Here is an 18,125-nt window from a genome sequence, read left to right as displayed (position 1 = left end):
AATACAGATTGATTTATTGATTGCAAACAAAAACGTGAAAGTTAACCGAACACAGCCTGAGTAAAATTAGATATAATAGCCTAGGCTGATATTGTTATTTGGGAAGTAGGCCTACAATTTAAAAACAACAAAAAAAAGGTGACTCAGTTGGTAGAAATTTGGGAGAGGTGCATACCTTCAGTTTAATCATTTAGCCACAGCTCACTGCAACGAGCAGCTGGACAATTTAGATCCTTACTTTTTAAATACTTTCGTCAGGGTGTTTCACTTCCTGCAATTTAATTCAGCCATAACGTTAAAAAAAAAAAATACGCGTTGTTTTACTCCCAGTGTTCCCAACAGCTCCACTTCCTGAAACACCTGTTTGTCAGGTAGGATAGTCTGCAGCCGACACGGAGACTCTGAGTCATGAAAACATAGACTATGGAAGGAACTGTACCAAGGCTTTGACGCAACTTGGACCCTTTTTTTCACCCTCATTTGTTTGGTTTGAGTGAACCCGCTTTCACATCTTAAAAATGCGTCGACTGTGCCAAAGGAATACGGCTCTGGATGTCGTGTTGCTGCTGTGTTCCGTCTCCTTTTTGGGTGAGTAAAACAGGCCCAGAGCTGCTCTTTCAACAGAGAGGAGCCTCGTCTGCGGCTGTTGTTGTTGTAGTCTGCTGGTCGTTTTTATCTTTAAATGTCGAAATGTGACGCATCAAATACACTTTCCTGTCGAGTGAACGTACGTGTAATTAAACTCTCCGTATGTAAAAGTGTCAGGTGACAGGTCTAGCCTCCTGAAACACAGAAACAGCTCTGTAAACATGAGCTGTGGTATAAGGCTGCCACTTGTTATTTTCAGACTGAAACTGTCTCCCTGCTTGAGGAACATGGAGCGAAACCAGTTCATATTTCAGCTGCAGTAAACAGGACAAAGAAAGGACAGATGTCCATGAGAATACAGACAAGGTAAAGAAGTTAAAGGTAACTCAGCCTCAGGTGCATTTCCATTCAAAATGCTCCTCAATCATGATTTAACGAAGTTGGAAATCAAATGGGTAAAAAGTGCATAGGCGACAAAGAGGCCTTTAATAGTGACAGGCTTTGAGGGATTGTGACTCCTGTAAGTGCAGTGTACAGCAGTGTGTTTGCCAAGTGTTTTCCTCTGAACTGTGGCCATGATGTTTGCTTTTCTCTTAAAGCTTTTGACCTGTTTTTGAGGAAATAGGAATGAGAGACCCATACTGGAATGCCTGCTGTGCTTTTATCTGGTTAGGTTCGGCACACAGGCAGCATGGAAACGTTGGAGCACATTAGTATCATTATGGTTTTCCTTACACTATTTTAAGTTAGAGCACAGTGTCCAAATATAGGCGAGTCAACAGCTCACTGAGAGGTCCGTGCAGATATGAAATAGTCTTCAGTCTGACTTTTATCCAGACATCTTGTCGATAATAAAGTGGAAACACGACCAATGATGAGCTGCCAATTTGGACCCCGCCACTAATTTCCACATTGACACTATCATGTCTTGAAGTTCAGGAAAGGTTCAGCTTTCAGGGCTCCTCTGTGTGATTTCTGCTTTTATGTACAGATATCTTTGTTCATGTTGTCGACTTGCTCGCCCCGAGGTCTTTGCAGATGAATCGGCCTGATCGCAGGATAGCTCCGTCACTCCTTTAAGATAAACTTTGTCCTTATCGTGATTTTTTTTGGGATTCTGTTTCAGATTATTTACCCACTGGGTGTTTTTTTTTTCTCCCCTTTAGTTTCATCCGTTGTAAAAAGAAAACAAGTAATTGGATGAAATGGAGGCCTGTGACACACACATGGAGTAGGAGGAGGAAAGGTGGCGCGACATGTTTCTACACTTCTGGCTTGCACAATGTTTGTCTATGAGAGGCCTCGTGATTGTAACTTCTAATTTAAAAAAAGCACAACGTGTTGAGCTGCCTGAGACTCACACACCACTTCACTGTGCAAGCTGCATGTGGAGCTGCAAAAAAGTGAACTATGGTGGATTTATTTTTAGGCTTTTTGTGCCTTTATTCTAAAGACAGTGGATAGAGTTGGAAATCAGGGAGACAGAGATTGGGGAATGACATGCAGGAAAGGAGCCACAGGTCAGATTTGAACCTGGGCCGTCTGCTTGGAAGACCACAGTTTCCATACATGGGGCACGCCCACTAACCACTGTGCCACCAGCGCCCCCTCTCCCCGATTTCTGACTTTCCACTCTCCTGTCTCTAAAATGAAGGCAAATTAAAAGTCCCCCAAAAAGAAACATTTAAAATAGAAAAAAGTAAACCATCAGCGGCTCATCCTCGCCGTTAACGGTTTCGTTTTATGAGGCCTCAGCGTTAAAGACGGTCTGGACGAGGTGAAGCTTACAGCAGGAATTACACTCATTTAAAGTCTGTCATTGAGCATCTGCCTTGAGCGTCATGCTGATGTGTCTGTGATGGATACAGCGCCGCCTGTCGTCTGAACATCTTTATGAGACTTGTGGTTTTTGTTTTACATCTAACAACACAAAAGTTGTAACTTTCAGGTAGCTTCACTGACATGGCCTCCGATGTGACTACTGGACATGCGCACTTCACAGTTGAGTTGGTAAATTGATCCATCGTTCTTCATCTACTTGTGTCACCATACGTTAAACAACTTTCTGTTATCACATAGCTAGGATAACTAAGAATACCCATTGATGAAATCATCTCATTGTCAGTTTGTTAGTAAACGTTGGACTGATTGGTTATCATCTTAAAACAGTTAAGCCATTAAAGTCACTTTTTCTGGTCTTTTTTCTGTATAGAAAGTTTCTATTTGGATAAGAAACGAGGAGATTTGCGTCCAGACCTTCTTTTCTGTGTCTGACGAGCAACATGAGGGCCTATAAGCAAAGAGAGGACATCTACTCATGGAGATATCTGACTATAGAAGAAGATAAAAACGACATATTTTGATGATTGGTGTCCTTACTTAAAAAATGACAGACTTTGATATCCTACATACCATTTCAATTTTTGTTTCAATTTTCAATATTCTCCTAAACTACAGGTGTGATATTGTGATACAAGAGTGTATATTTCAAAAATTGAAAATGGTATCGATAAAAACTTTTCTTACCTTTAATAAATAACTACCTACATCCAGTCCAGATTCGGTGACATGCTGATCTTGATTTCCAGAGAAACATGTGATCAGGCAGGAGCTGTCCCTTTCAGAGAAGCCCTCATTTTCACTATTTTCTGTTTTTGACAAAAAACTGAAAAGATGCAACAAACAACCCAAAAAAAACTGAATTTTGCAGTAAAACATTTTTATACAACCATCCAACTAGACATATTGAAGCTATGAAAAAATATTGTTCTTCCTCAGGTAAGGGTATCTCAACTTTTAGGGGCCAAAGTTCCTTTACTAATAGAGATGAACTAAAAGCTAAACCGAGGTTTGATTATATATCCTATGTGTTGGGGGAAGTGTATTTTGACCCAATGTGTTTCATCTCTTTTACCCTCCACATACTGTTTTCCTGCATTCAGCCAAAGGCCCATTCAAGCTGTGCAAACTCTTTAGTCAATACAGCTCAGGCTGCACACAGACCTCAAAGAGAAACCAGAACAACCATAAAATCACTTCCTGTGCTTCCAGATTCAGCATTAAAATACAGATATGTGTTTATAGAGTGTTGGTTATTCGATTGAGGATTTTGTCCTGGAACTGCTGTCGGGGGACATATTATCCCCCTTTTCTACCTTTTACTACAGTCCCCTGTGGTCTAAATGAAACATCTGTGCTGTGCTTTGGTCAAAATATAACATGAATCAAGCACCAGAGGAGGTTTGTGACCCTGTATAAACCAGCTCTCTCAGAAAGCTCCGTTTTGGTGTGTGTGTCTCTTTAAATGTAATGAACCCCCCCCCCTGAGTTTTCCCGGTAGACATCACTCCTCTGTAGCAAGAATAAAAATGGCGGACCTGCAGAAAAGTTTTGCTCTAGGCTGGGGTTGGAGTCCATGGGTGTAGATACCAGAGGAGGGGAGGGGAAGGGATTTTTATTTGACCAGAATCCCACTGTGACATCATAAGGAGAGCAAATTTGAAACAGAGCATTTTTCTCTGTGTTGTAAGACTTATGCAGACCACAAACAAAGGACTGGATGGGTTTATTTCACATTTTGTGGGTCAGTAGACACTCAGGTTACCCAAATATATGTTCAAAAACACTGTACAAGTGGATTTTTCTTAATATGTCTCCTTTAAAAAAGCTGTCAGTGTTCAGTTTGTGTTCTTGGCTACAGTCAGACTCTCTCCCAGGGATCTGACGGGCCTCCCTTGGCAGTCTGAATAAAGGGATAACAATGAGCGAGCATTTACAGACACATAGCTTTACATGTAGTGGAAAGACCCCCCCCCCCCCCCTCCCCGCCCCGATAGACAGATGTGGAGCAGACCTGTCAAATACAACAAGACAGGCTGGTGAGAAACTTCTATCAGTATGCTTCTCACTCCAGTGTATACCTGAAGGAATCTGCTGTGCTGGCACTTTAGTGTAAACACAAGGTGGCTGCTTTTATTGATGCTTCAGGTTGTTTTTCTGCTTACAGTATGTGTTTAAAATGTCATTCATAACCAGCACCTCCTTTTTCTCTGCCTCGCCTACAGCACACTTTCTTTTCCCCATCCTTCTTCTAAACGTTTAAACCCCCTCATATTATATTCTTTCCATTTGTTCACCACCGTCCTCTGTGTCTTCTGTCCACTTCTCCTGCAGCTCCTTCCTCGGTCTCCTCCATCTCAGTGATGACCCCCCCAGAGCTCCATGCATCCAGAGGGGAGACCGTCACATTGTCCTGCACTTTCACTTCAACCAGTAGGCCGACCAGTAAGATGACCGTGGACTGGTCTTACAGGCCCCAGAGTGGAGGGCCGCCACAAACAGTGAGTAGACGTTTATAAGAAAGGTTGAAATGAGCTGCTTTCACACTTTCACAAAACGCTGGATGTTTTCTGGGTGAGCCAAACAGCCAACTTTATCACTCTGACTTGAGATGATGTAAGACCGCAGCCGGAGAACTCACCTCGAGTGAGTGGGAGGGGGTGGGGACGTTTATTCCCTGTGATTGGTGCACGGCCACAGACTGCATGCACTCAACTGTTGTGATCTCTGCGCACATAATTGTTGTTTTTGTCAATTTTGTGATTCTGTTGAAGAACACATATCATGGAAGTAAAGGCCGAGATTCTCATTATAGTGACATAAAGCGGATTCTGTAGCTTTCTCCTCCACTATGTCCATCATTCTTCTAACGTCATACCTTGCCCAAGGAGTTCCCTCTTTTCTGACTGTGATAGTCTCCCGCTGTGAGGTACAATCACAAGATAGAAAAGGCGCACCATAACGCTGGGATGAATTTGATTGGACAGTTAGCTTCAAAAAAGCTTTTAAATTAGTCACAAAAATTGGTAAATGCGTCATAAGACATTTGAAACGTTTTACAGGAAGAGTGAATACAGTATAGAGACAGGACGGACGTGCAGCACTTTTCTTCTCAGCGCTTCATGCAAACACAACCGAGCGCACAGCCAGCGCTTTTCTGCCTGGAAAAAACGCTAGGTGGACACGGGGCCTCAGTCAGGCTGACATTTAGAAGTATGTGACCTCCATTGCTTATTTGAATATGTGGTCGGCTTATTTGCATTGTAGCTTACCTCGTAAATATCTACATGTGCACCTGCAGCATGAAGGTTAGTCTCATTAATAACACCAGATAGTTTTATTTACCAGCCTCTCTCTTCAGGAATTTTCCAGTTTTTTTTTTACCCACTCACATTTCAGCACAGCTCTTTCCGTGACCTCCCCAGGAAACCCCAGCTGGTCAGTTACCATAATAACCCCTTCCTATGTTGTGGATTAGGTGGTCTTGTTCAAAATGCATTCAGATGTCTCTCTCGACCCATAACTGCACTCAGTCCTCTAACCATGCACGCTCCGGGTCCAGTTTCAGTGACCAATCCACTAAAAGTCCACCGCATAATTTAAGCAGTTCCATTTGTACCATTTGTTTGAAGATAGCCCTCCAGTGCGGTTCTATGTAATTGCATTTGGACATGGGGAATCCATAGTGTGGTAGCTGCAACCCTATATGCCATCATTTCCTATAGGAGCACTCAGAGTTAAGTGGAGGCTAATGTTTTGTGGCTCCGCTGATATGGAGTGCTGTTGGTTTAGTCATTAACATCTTAAGTTGTCTACTTTTTAAAGTATGTAGTGGGAGGAGGTGGAGAGGAGAACTTCCTGGGAGGGTGTTACAGAGTTTGCACGTGTGGTTCAGTCAGCATATAGCGTGTTATTACCTCACAAAGCTTGGCAGGTATTTGTGAAAGGTGTGTCAACATGCTACCTGAAGCAAAGCCACACCAGTGCCTGCACATATTTTAAACCCAGCCTAACTTTTTTGTTCTCTTTATAACGGATAAATAAAGTGTGGCACTTTTCCTGATTCGGTCTACAGATGGAACTAAGTCTTGAATTTCTAATTTTTAATTCTAAGCCTTCGTTTACTTTCCATCCACTCTCATTAGCGTTTTGGCTGCTTTGTTGGTCTGTGTGTCCCCGGCCGTATATCACGGCGAGAAAGACCATGAATAAGCATGTGAAAAGCTCCATCAGAAAATATCATTTTGCAGCCAAAGCTTTAGTGTCAGTCTGAATTGCTGCAGTGCTTCAGTGACTTGCATAATTACCCCCGCTCCTGATGAGAATTAATTTTGCAGATTGGAGACGAGAAGCTGGATGTTCAATCAAATATCGGTGGGAGCTGATGGTAATTAGAGGATTTGGCAATTGAATTTAGCTGAATAATGCTAAAAATAAATCTTTTTATGATGGTCTGGGCACTGTTTTTTTTTTTTTTTACGTTTGTCGAGTCACTGGAAGCTTTTGTCCAAATGATCGAATAGATTTATGGAGTATGTGGCCACATTTCAAAGCAATCCTTCTCTGTTGTGTCGCAGCTTTTTTTCCCCCGACAAGTTTAAAGGGTTCATTTGCTGTAAGGTTTGTTTCCAGACCCAGGAGACTCTTCTGTGGTCACTGACTTCAAGTGGCTGTCGAGTCCTCAAATTGGATGAATAACAGTGCAGAGAGCGATAACCCTGTTTTATCTCTGCCATGCCTACAATCAGTGTCATAAACATCCAGCTGATAAAACCATTAAACCATAAAAATGAATCGGTGTCTGTGTTTGTGCACCTGATTCTGTGCCATAGATTTACCCATGTTGACATTTTGTAGTGTGTAAACCTAGAAAGTAAGTATACTCTCTTGACTCAAGGCAGACATGTTTAGTATTTCTGTCCACCTTTCAGGGAAGTGAGGGAACATTTTGACCCGTACAAAGTGATGAATTACCTCTCGTTTGGAAGGTCAGGGTTTGATCCCCAGCTCCGACAGCCACCTTGGGCAAGACACTGAACCCTGAATTACTCGCTCTGCTTCGTTTGTGTCTTGAATTATTTAAAACTGTTGGACTCTTAACATAAAGTCATATCACAAGCTCTGTATATTGTTACTTGAGCCCTGTACAGGTTGCGGTCCCGCAACAGGGCCTTAACAAAGTCTTGCCATTGTACCCACACATTGCATCATTAATGGATAATTATTGGTTTACCAATAATTATGTGAATTGAAAAGGCACTATGGAAGCACTAGAGGCATGTTGTGTGATAACACAGCAGGAACTTCTCTATTCTGTACACTGTAAATATCAACGGATGAAGCCTGAGTGACGTCAGCCATCTGTTCCTGCAGGGGGCTCCGGAGGGTCATCGGCAGCAGCCGCCATGATGGAAATCCTGTCTCACCCTAACTTTCAGTCAACCTAACTACAGACCTGGAGCTGAGGCAGGTTCCTGCAGCCAGCCTCAAGTGTACACTCCACAAACTGCAGGATTTTGCACTTCTGCATTGGCTTCATTTTTCAAAACCGCTGCTGCTTGTTCTGTCCTGACGTCTCCAATGCTACAGTCATCCTCCATTACGCCTCTGTTTCTACCTCCGGAGGCAGATCAGGGGCATATTGACGTCACACCGCCATTCCTTATCCGTGCGTTACTCATTGCACGCGAGGAGTAACAGAGGTGTTTATCTGATAATCTGTAGACACCAATAGATAGTCATAGTGAAATGCCCTGAATAAAACTGGTTTACCTTGTGCTACCAATGGTTCTGAATTTGGACAAACATTCTAGATCCTTCATCACAAGGTGTGAAGCTGTCCTCTTTTTGACTTCAGGAGCTGTTGTCATGTCATCAGCGTGTTTGGTCCTTCAGGTCTTATATGAACGCTGCATCAAAAGCCTTATATCAAAAACATCCATGATGTTTTTTAGCAGAAATCAATATCTCTCTTCTGCACTGCTCTGAGGCTGCAGATAAAGGCCAAGCAGCTCTGATCTTATCTAACGACTCATCTGAAAGCCTCTTGATGTCTTAATGTTCCTTATCCGACTCGAGCAGCTCTGAACATGATGTCGATTGGAAGAGTCATGAAAGAGCTCGCTGGTAACTTTGCCTTTTTCTGATTTTTTTCTTATTTCATGTGCGAGTTTTTTTTTCAGATCTAGATACAAGTTGGATCCTTTTAAATCTAGAAAATATGCTTGTTCTCTTTGTTCTCTAGCTCTATTCAGACTGACGTTTCAAGCCACGATATTTGACATGTCGCCTTCAATCTGAATGTCTGAATCAGGAGTAATGGGCGGACGGAGTGATCCCACCTCTTTGGAGGTAGTAACAGAGGAGAGGCAGTTTCAGGGGTGTGTGTGTGTGTGTGTGTGTGCACGTCTGACTGTGTGTCTATGTGGAGCTCCCACTGTGCCGTGCTTCCACAACACCAAAACACAATATGACTTCACAGACTGGGACTCCAACATCACGCCATTGCAGAATCAATATGAATGTACAAAGACGTGACGAAGGCGGAGCTTAGTTACGGCGCTTTTGCAGTCTGAAAAGGGCTTCTGTCACATTTCTTTCATTAATTCAAAGCTCCTGTAAAGAGTTTTTAACTGGTTATGAAACAGACTGGGTTAATAGTGATGTCTTCATATGACCTCTAAAGGCAAACATGACCATCAAGAAGAAGAGTGATCATTTCTGTATTGTCATTTTTTTTACTCTTGTAACTGCTGCTGCCGGTTTAGTTTCTAAAGGTTTGATTACCTTCATTTACATTTTCCACAACACTAAGATTTCTGATGACTGACATGTTTGACTCTTAAAAGAAAGGATGATATTTTCTGTCAGAAAGAAACTACTTCTGATGTAGAGGACAAGATCGACAAAGAGATTTAAATGTACAACTTTGTCCACAGGGGGCGCCAAAATCAACACAAACGGAAGTTTACCGTAGCTTTAAGATTAATCGAAAGTCAAAACCAAAGAAGGGGTTCAATACATTGTACAAATGGTAGTACACCTATCGGTCTATTTGTTTTTTTGTAATGTAATCCTCCGATATGCCTCCATTTCTCCAATTTCCAAGTCACAGATGATGACTAAGCAGAGTGTCATGAAATGTATTAAAACAAAAACTCTACACTCATAGTTTACACTGCTACGTAAAACATAAACTTAAAATTTCTCCTCCTACACACACAACAAACTTGTCCTCTGGATGTCATGTTTTTGGAGAGTGGGAGGAAGGAAGCTGTTATTGAACAAACTTCTGTTGTAAGTCTTAAACTAAACGATTTAAAAAAAGAGTTTTTCAGACACCTGTAGTTCACATTTTCTCATCGAGCTGGAGTGTGGATTTCTTTTCCTGGTGCTCGATGAGATCTATCTTCAGATAGTCTGAACAGAGAGCCCTCTTACTCTGCCTCTGACAATATTGCCAAAAGAACTCGTCCCACCACCATCTGTCCCACCACCTGTTGTTTCAGACTCTTCTCACAAAATGATCTGCTAGATTTAGAAGTGACTTGTCTTTTTATTCGCTGTTTGAATAGGAAATCTGCCATTCAGTTACGGTTTCACGTGTTGCTTTTCCTGGTTATGCCGGGTTCAGACTGTAACATTTTGGGCTGTAACAGACGAATCATGGAGATGATCAAACGAGTCACTGTCTGTGGCCGTGGCTCCAGAACGACGGTCCTGGACGTCACACTGAGAGAGAGGATCAAAGATGACCAATCTCACGGTCTTGTGACCCAAGATAGCCTGCGTCAAATATCTGACAATGTCTGAAATTTGGTACGATCATCTCCCAATGTGAAAGCTTCTACAATCTATGTCAACTATCCAACCAATAGAAAAGCAGCATGAAATGACACTCTGATCAGGATGACCACAGAGGTGACAGAGCTGTCGAAAGGCGCTAAATTTGAATAAAATTGATTCACCCAAAAAGAAAGTTGAGGGATTGCAACAAAGTTCAAAACCTTGTGGAGATGTAGCAACAGAAGTCTTGTTTGTATGACTTGTTTTCCAGAAGTTATCATGACGGCACCAAGAAGGACAAAATGTGGAAGGGATTTGCAACTCTGACGATGCTAATGATGCTAATTGTGCTGTTTTGACTCGTTGAGATCCTTGTTGCACAGTGTGGCTTCCAATAAACTTACAAGATTTCAAAAATCAAACATTCTGTCGGAGGCTTCAGACCCTTAACGTGCTCCTTTTTACGTTTCCGTTTGATATTCTGAATGGATAACAGCTTTCTCTTTCCTTGTCTCCCTCCAGTTTTTCCACTTCTCCTCACGGTCGTTCCCTCCGCTCGAGGGTCAGTTTATGGGTCGTATCAAATGGCAGGGAAGCCCGGCACGTGGGGAAGCCTCCATCTCTCTGATCAACGCCACGTTGAAAGACAACGGGACGTACACATGCTCAGTCAGGAACCCTCCGGACGTCCACGGCTCGCCGAATTCACACACTGTCCTCAGTGTCACACCAAAGGGTAAGATGGTTTACATCATCAAATTTCTTTATCATATCTTTATCTAATCACGTGGTACTCTATTAAATATCTTCCATTGAAGAAGCAAGTAAAACGTATTTAAAGGAGATCTATTATCCTCACTTTCACCATTAATGATGTCAGTCTAGGACACCTTTTGAGTAGCGTTGGGAGATGTGTCGCTCAAAATCCTCCTTATTTATCTGATATTGGCGTCAGTCAAATCCCTCATTTCAGCCTCTGCCTGAAACGGTTAATTTTAATTTATTTATTTTGCCTTCAAAGCAAATCATTATTCGACAAATATAAGACAAATGATGACAGAGATTCTTAAGCTGCTTCATCAATAGTTTTTGACATATAAGGATACCGTCTTTATCTGATTACGGAGCTGGTGGCAGCAGCACTGGAGAAGCGGGATGTCTGACCCAGTCTCCAGCTCTCCAGACTCTTTGCTGATGATGTCACAGTTTGGCTCGGTAGCCACCATCAAAGACAAAAAAAGACACTTTACCAGGCAGCGGCCACTTTCCGTATTTAAGCATCTTTACTGTAGATGGGAAAATGTGTGAGTCAGAAGCTGCTCATTGATTTCTGAGCACTAACATTCATCTTTTAGAAAAGTCCTGACAGCTTGACGTCAGATTTAACCTTGTGAGGTTTCATGAAAATCCAAAACTTTTGTGTTTCTGTTCTAAGAGAAGTATGGACAGATAAATACAAGTGTCACACATTCTGAGTACAGATGGACATTGGCTGGTTTTTATTTCATAGACAGTGGATGATTTTCATTCTTGTTTTAATCATTTTATTTGAAAATTTTCTGAGCAGTGCATCAAACATACATGATAGACATAAAACACCCAGCTCTATTTATGCAAAATAACGGACAGAGACCGTGGGAATATATCCAAACAATCCTGAAAAAAACAGTCTGAAGCTGCTTGAAGTAACAAAAACTCTTGAATGTAGGTTTGTCCTTTAACCCCTCAAATATCATCTTGTTGTTGTCACATGGGGAAAGAGTTGGAATAGCTCATCACACACGCAGACTTCATCTAAAAAAATAAATCCAGTGACAGTAATGTTTAAATTTTCTGGTATTTTTTTAATGCAAATAAATCTTACCAAAAAAATATATGTATTGGCTCGAATGACCTAAAACATATCATGGAAATAGCTACCCCTAAAAGCACAGTATGTAAATTCTCAATCAAAACAATAACATAAGATGACGGATAGGCTGAAGGGGAATCATGGGAGTTCTCTCTGCTACTCCCCCCTGGTGAAAACAAACTCCGACTAGCTCGTCCATAGTCAAGACGGCCGGGCGAAACTGACCTGAGGAAGAGAATATGTTTACAGACGAGCTAATGTAGCCGAGTATATATGAATGTAGCGGTCTTTGACGTACCATCCGTTGTTTCCACGGCAACGATAAACATGTCGTGTCTGTCATGGCGGCTGCTTCGACAAGACACGTCCCGTTACAGCTATAAAATGAAGGATTTCTCTGTCTTTGAAAACTGTTGGAAATATTTGAGGTAATGTGAGTACTTAACAAAAAAAATATAACAGGTTTAGACTGTTTATTAATTCATTTAGATATTTTAATGTAAACGTTCTATAAAAATTTTACAAATTGTATGTTTAACATGAATGGTCTTCTGAGCCTGTGGTCAATGACGGTATGCGCTGTGACCCGTCTTCCTCCCAGCAGCGCTCCCCAAACAAACTCACAGACTTGCACCTCACCACCTGCGGAGGGCGCACATAAAAAAACAAATAAAATGCAACCGATGATGCACATAAATTTAAATTTAATCTGGCTCCTACTCTGCTGATCAACAATAATATTTGCTTAAAGGTCCCATATTATGTTTTTTCTGGTTTTATATGCTCTTTAGTGTGTTTTCCAAGTGTCCTGTGCATGTTTAGGCACATCTGTTTGCAAAAATTCAAAGTCTGCGGAAACGCAACTTCTCCTACGTCCTCCTGTTAGCTGTAGCATTAGCTGCATGTAACGCTCAGTTCTAGCCCCCCTCGAAAAAAAATGTGTCAGTCCGACGTCATTGTCAGTGTGAGATCACTGATCTAAGTCCATTGGCTCGTTGTGGCAAGCCCTGCAGCTCATGTTGCACGCCCATTAACTTCTGTAGCCCACGATATGCCGTAGCCTGCGGTAGCACAGTAGTGCTAAGGTGCTAATGTTTTTGCTCCCCACGGACGGAGCCAGTGGCTGCATTCCCAATATGGTAAAATGGGCAGGACATTTCCGAGAACCGTGCTGAAATCAGATCAGACTTGGCACACTAGGGGACTCTGAACATGGGCACTTCAGAGCCTTAGAGAGAGAGTCAGAAGCGAGCCGGTGCATGGAGCGGCAGTTCATGAAAACAGACACTTTTTTAAAACTTTAGCTATTGTGAACATACTTTAGTAGGTACATAGATTAAATATATCAACCCCAAAAAGGGCATAATATGGGCTCTTTAAAGGAAAAGCTGCTTCTTCTCTGTTCTTCCGACAAACACGATGTTTATCATACCTTCTCTCTTAAGCATAATGAAAGCCAACGAACCAATCAAGGCCCATGTAACAGACTTATGTAATTTTTTCTCGTTCTTCCAATCGATTTATTTGATTTCTTAGGTAAAATTCTCAGGTGCACAAGGAAAATCCAGGTTTTATTTCAGATTTGATTTTGTATAATTATACATATTGTAAAAACTTTGCATGAAACTGATATTATCTTGAAGATACGGCAAAAAAAAAAAGTACTTACTGATTTTTTTTCATATTAATAGCTGGGATGCCATTATGTGAACAGCTATAAAACGTATTACAGCGTGCACTACCTCAGTTTTTTTTTACGAGCGCCATGACATCATCTGAGTGTGCGGTCATAAACCGCCTGGTAATATGTGTCTAATGACCTCACATCCTCCTTTCTCACAGCGCCCAGCATTCGCTTCTCCGATGTTGCTGTCCTGCTGGCTTTCATCCTCCTCCCCTCGGCCGTCATCACCCTCATTCTGATTGGGCGGATGCTCTGCCCCAAGAAACAGCATAACCAATCAAAGGGCTACAGGTCGCCCATAGAGGTCACGGAGGGGTGAGTAGATTTATTCAACCAATCACTGCTGTGGGTCTCCTGGGGGTAATGATAGTCACCGCAGGCTCTGATGGTTATAAATAAACTTTTTCATTTTTAATCTGAGGGAGGTTAAATACAAATTTAGAGTTAAAGGTTTGGTTTGCTTGTTGTAAAAAGGTGCAATGTTATCTTTTCAGTACGGAGCCCAGCACATAAACGAGTACTGAGCAGATCTACAGGCTGGTTTATAGTGTTGCAGCACGGCTCCCTGTGGTGTGAGTCACATTGGAGCTGGTATTTGTGCTCGTGACTGATGTAGAACAAGCCAGCGGCCCTCTGGTATACATGTTTAACGGCTTTCATAAAGTACATGGACGGAAATATCAAATGAGCTCCAGCTCCAGTTCAGGCCCATTAATTTAGTCTTTTAATTATTCACAACAGTCCGTTCATCATAGTTTGTTTAGAGCACACTGTGGCTGCATTATTTATGTCATTTCTTCTTGTTTATTTCAGACATTCTTCCACTCTTTTAATTACGCAGCAAAACGTGCTCAAAATCTCTTTGCTCACTTTAAACTTTTTGTTCTTTAGCTGCGATTTCCAAAACAACAATGACTTTACTCTATTGAATGCAGATGGAAGTCAAATCTTTTTTAAACAGAACATATTTTACAGATTTGTGTAAATATTAGAGCCCTACTGATTAATAGGCTGGCTGATATTAGCATATCATGTGACTATTGGTATCGGCTAATTTTATCACCCATATGTGCCTATATAACAAGGTTTATTCAATTTAAGTTTATATTATTCATTCATTATTTTGCATATAGTTTATTTGTATAGTCAGTGTTGTTATACTGGCCAATAATGGCTTTTAAAAGAAAAAAAAAACATAATTGCATTCATTTATGTATGGCTTTTTATACCAATGTCGAAAAAAAATGATTTAGAAAATTTAAAAAAATCACAGAATTGAAAAAGACCAAGTACTTTTCTGTTGTGTTTTTCATCACTAGAAGTACACTGATTTACACAAGTCTTATCCCCACAAGTATTATCTTGAAAAAAAACCAATAACATAAATACCTGTAAAATGATAAACGTACATTCATTGAACATTTCTTAAATACATACACCTGATCTGTTCATTTCTTTTCAGAAACCTTTTAAATCATTCAAATTTATTTTTTTTACTTCATGAGCCTTCGTTCTGAGTCTATTCAGGTTAACAGTGAGTTTCATTATTGTCAAGACTAACTCTCTAAACTGCCCGCTCTGTTTCCACCAGGGAGGAGTACGGCATCCACCCACCAGCGGGCAAAGCAAAGAAGACCAGCTGTTGTTACCTATATCTCATGGTACAGTACAGAACATTATTACACCAGACTATCCAATCCATGAATAACTAAATGAGACATGTCTGCTGGATCTGTTTCACATTTAATTGTACACGCACGCTTTGGCTGAAAGCAGGACTTGAGGTTTTATAAAATATTGATTTGTCCAAGGAAGTTGTTTTGTGTCTGGATCTATTTGAGTATGTCTGTGTGTATGTGTATGTCTGTGTGTCTGTGTGTCTGTGTGTGTATGTCTGTATGTCTGTGTGTGTATGTCTGTGTGTGTGTGTCTGTGTGTGTGTCTGTATGTCTGTGTGTGTATGTCTGTGTGTGTGTGTATGTGTGGAGCATCTTCTGACTGTCAGGTTTTTCTGGTCTGTCCAGGACTCAGAGGATGAAAACGGTTACAGCGACCTCACAAAGAGGCCCCCTGTGGATGAAGGCTACGCTGAGTCTCAGTGCTAGAGGAACCCTGCTGGTTGGACGATGCAACTGCAACATCAAGACCTACATGGTGCTCTAAATATGGGAGGCATTGAATGTTTATGAATGCTGAATTCACAACCAATTCCCATAGTCAACCAACCACTTTGGAATAATGTGCATGTGTCTGAAATATGCATCTCACATTTTGTATTTATACTTCAAAATATGTCAATAAATTGATTTACTTTTTGTGTTCAAGCTCATAAAATGTCCTAAGTCTTCCTAATAGTCAGTCCACTGTTTTCTCATCGCAGTGCGCAAAGTCGAGGTCTAACCCCCACACTGCAGACCGTTATGAGAAATGATCTGTTTATTCTGTGTGTACAGGAAAAGCACACGGTTATATTTAGTTTCACCCTGAATATGCAAACACACAGAGGAGCACTACCTGTATATATTTATGTCTGGATGATTTATTTGCGTCACTGTCTTATTGTGAAGGAATATGTTTGTGTCTAATTTATTGCGTGTGTCACATGAGCGGCTGTATGACTTTTTGGTTGATGTCTTTGTTTGAATATTTCTCTAATATTTGAACAGAAAATCGTTAATGATTTTGGACATTAACTGTGACAACTAAGAACTATTTATGCAAGATATTTTATATATTTTCTACATGTTTCAGTGTCTGTACATTACTGTATTATGTCGTTATTTCAATATCAGAAGTAAGCATGTGTGTCACATTATTACCTTGCATATTTTGGGGACATTTGCGTTTTGATACAGCCGTTGATGGATGTGTTTCTTTTTTGTAATTTGAAATAAAAGTTTTGGTTTTGGCTGCAGGGTTTTGTTATGTTCATGTGGCTTTGTGAGGGGTTGATCATGACTTTTTAAAGAGATGCTTCCAGATATTAATGAAAAGATGTTTTGTTCATTTAACGGAGACAAATTGTTGGTAAAGCTGATTGCACACAGCCACAGTTTCCTATCCTCTGCCATCTCTGTGTTTGCGCTCTTCATGAATATTGTTGGCTTTTCCTTTTTTTTTTTAAACTCTGAGGGCACGCTGGAGGGGTCTGGGGGGTTCACTCACAGTTTGAGGCAGCATCTGTGTCGTCTCCGCAGTCGTGGGACCGGAGAGTTGTCAAAGGACTTAATAAAAAATAAACAGACAATGAAAGGCGGCAAACGACAAGTCCTCATTCTGTCTCGTTTCTTTTCTGTTTCTCATTCAGCTCATTCATGTCGTCCACTTTTAATAATTCACACACTGCTATCGTGAAACAATTATCATTCCTGCTTCATCTGAACTGCCATGGCAACAGCTTACTCATGTCAGACAGAAGAGGGAAAAAAAATTGATTGTTGAAAAGAAAACATGCAGCTGGACTCTTGTGGAAAATTGTTGCCAATGACGGGGTTGTTCAGAATATTTAGTCCCAACATATATCATTAAGGGTGAACCAATATGAATTAAGATATACAGATTAACAATTCCAGTATAGACTTTTCTTTGTCGAAAGTCTGCATTAAACCTTAATTATTGTTGAGAAAACTATGTCATTTCTACTAGTGTGTAGCAAAGAGGAGAGGAGGAGCCATCCTCCCCTTGTTGAAGTTCTGTATTTTGCATCACTTAAATGATTTTGGTTGTTGAGTTATTATATGAAAAATAAAAAAAAGCACACACATATCTAAGAGGGTGCTGGATCCAAAAAAGGTAAACAGAAGAGAGGAAGATGGGCACAGCAAGGAGCTCCGGATTAAAATATTTATTATTCAATCCTTTAAACAGGAGCTCCTTGGTGTGGGGATCTTCTCTGTTTCTTTTTATCTGTTGTGTGATGTTTGTACAAATCTTTTAAGTGACAAAACTCCCAACTTGCATCCCACCAACTTGAAAATTCACTTCCAGTAATAAGTGCAACAAGTGATGTCGTAGTAATTTGTCTTTCTGCTGACTCCTGACTTGTGTCTTCATGGAGGTAACGTCTGTGTGATGTCCTGGTGCAGCTGTGTCATGCGGTGCCGAGTGGACACCTGGACCATTTACTTTTGGTTGAAGCCCTTTCATTTCCTCCAGGTCATCACTTCAGGTCATACTGAGAAGAGAGAGAACAGAAGGCTGTAAGCTGGACACAAGGTTTTAAAAGTTTGTGGGACTAAACAGAGGTTTTTGTGTGACAACATTATTGCAAAAAAAATCGAAATAACGCCATACATACCTATGTCGAAAAAAACAACATACATACCTATGTCGAAAAAAACAACATACATACCTATGTCGAAAAAAACAACATACATA

At 40.9% G+C, this 18,125-nt stretch overlaps 1 protein-coding gene and 1 long non-coding RNA gene across 2 annotated transcripts in view; one reads left to right on the top strand and one right to left on the bottom strand.

Moving 5' to 3' along the window:
• Positions 1 to 18,125, bottom strand: part of LOC132979843 (uncharacterized) — a 700,158-nt gene that overhangs the window by 106,832 nt on the left and 575,201 nt on the right. The window lies entirely within an intron of this gene.
• mpzl3 (myelin protein zero-like 3) lies at positions 185 to 16,662 on the top strand. Its single transcript, XM_061045672.1, has 6 exons — positions 185 to 588; positions 4,762 to 4,928; positions 10,735 to 10,948; positions 13,907 to 14,063; positions 15,340 to 15,409; positions 15,773 to 16,662. Exons 1-6 carry the CDS (start codon positions 519 to 521, stop codon positions 15,851 to 15,853), a joined length of 759 nt encoding a protein of 252 aa, XP_060901655.1. The 5' UTR covers positions 185 to 518; the 3' UTR covers positions 15,854 to 16,662.

The sequence above is a fragment of the Labrus mixtus genome, chromosome 9 (assembly GCF_963584025.1).
Source record: "Labrus mixtus chromosome 9, fLabMix1.1, whole genome shotgun sequence".
NCBI classification, from domain to species: domain Eukaryota; kingdom Metazoa; phylum Chordata; class Actinopteri; order Labriformes; family Labridae; genus Labrus; species Labrus mixtus.
The sequence above is the reverse complement of the archived record's forward strand: the minus strand, read 5'-3'. Positions and strand labels throughout refer to the sequence as shown.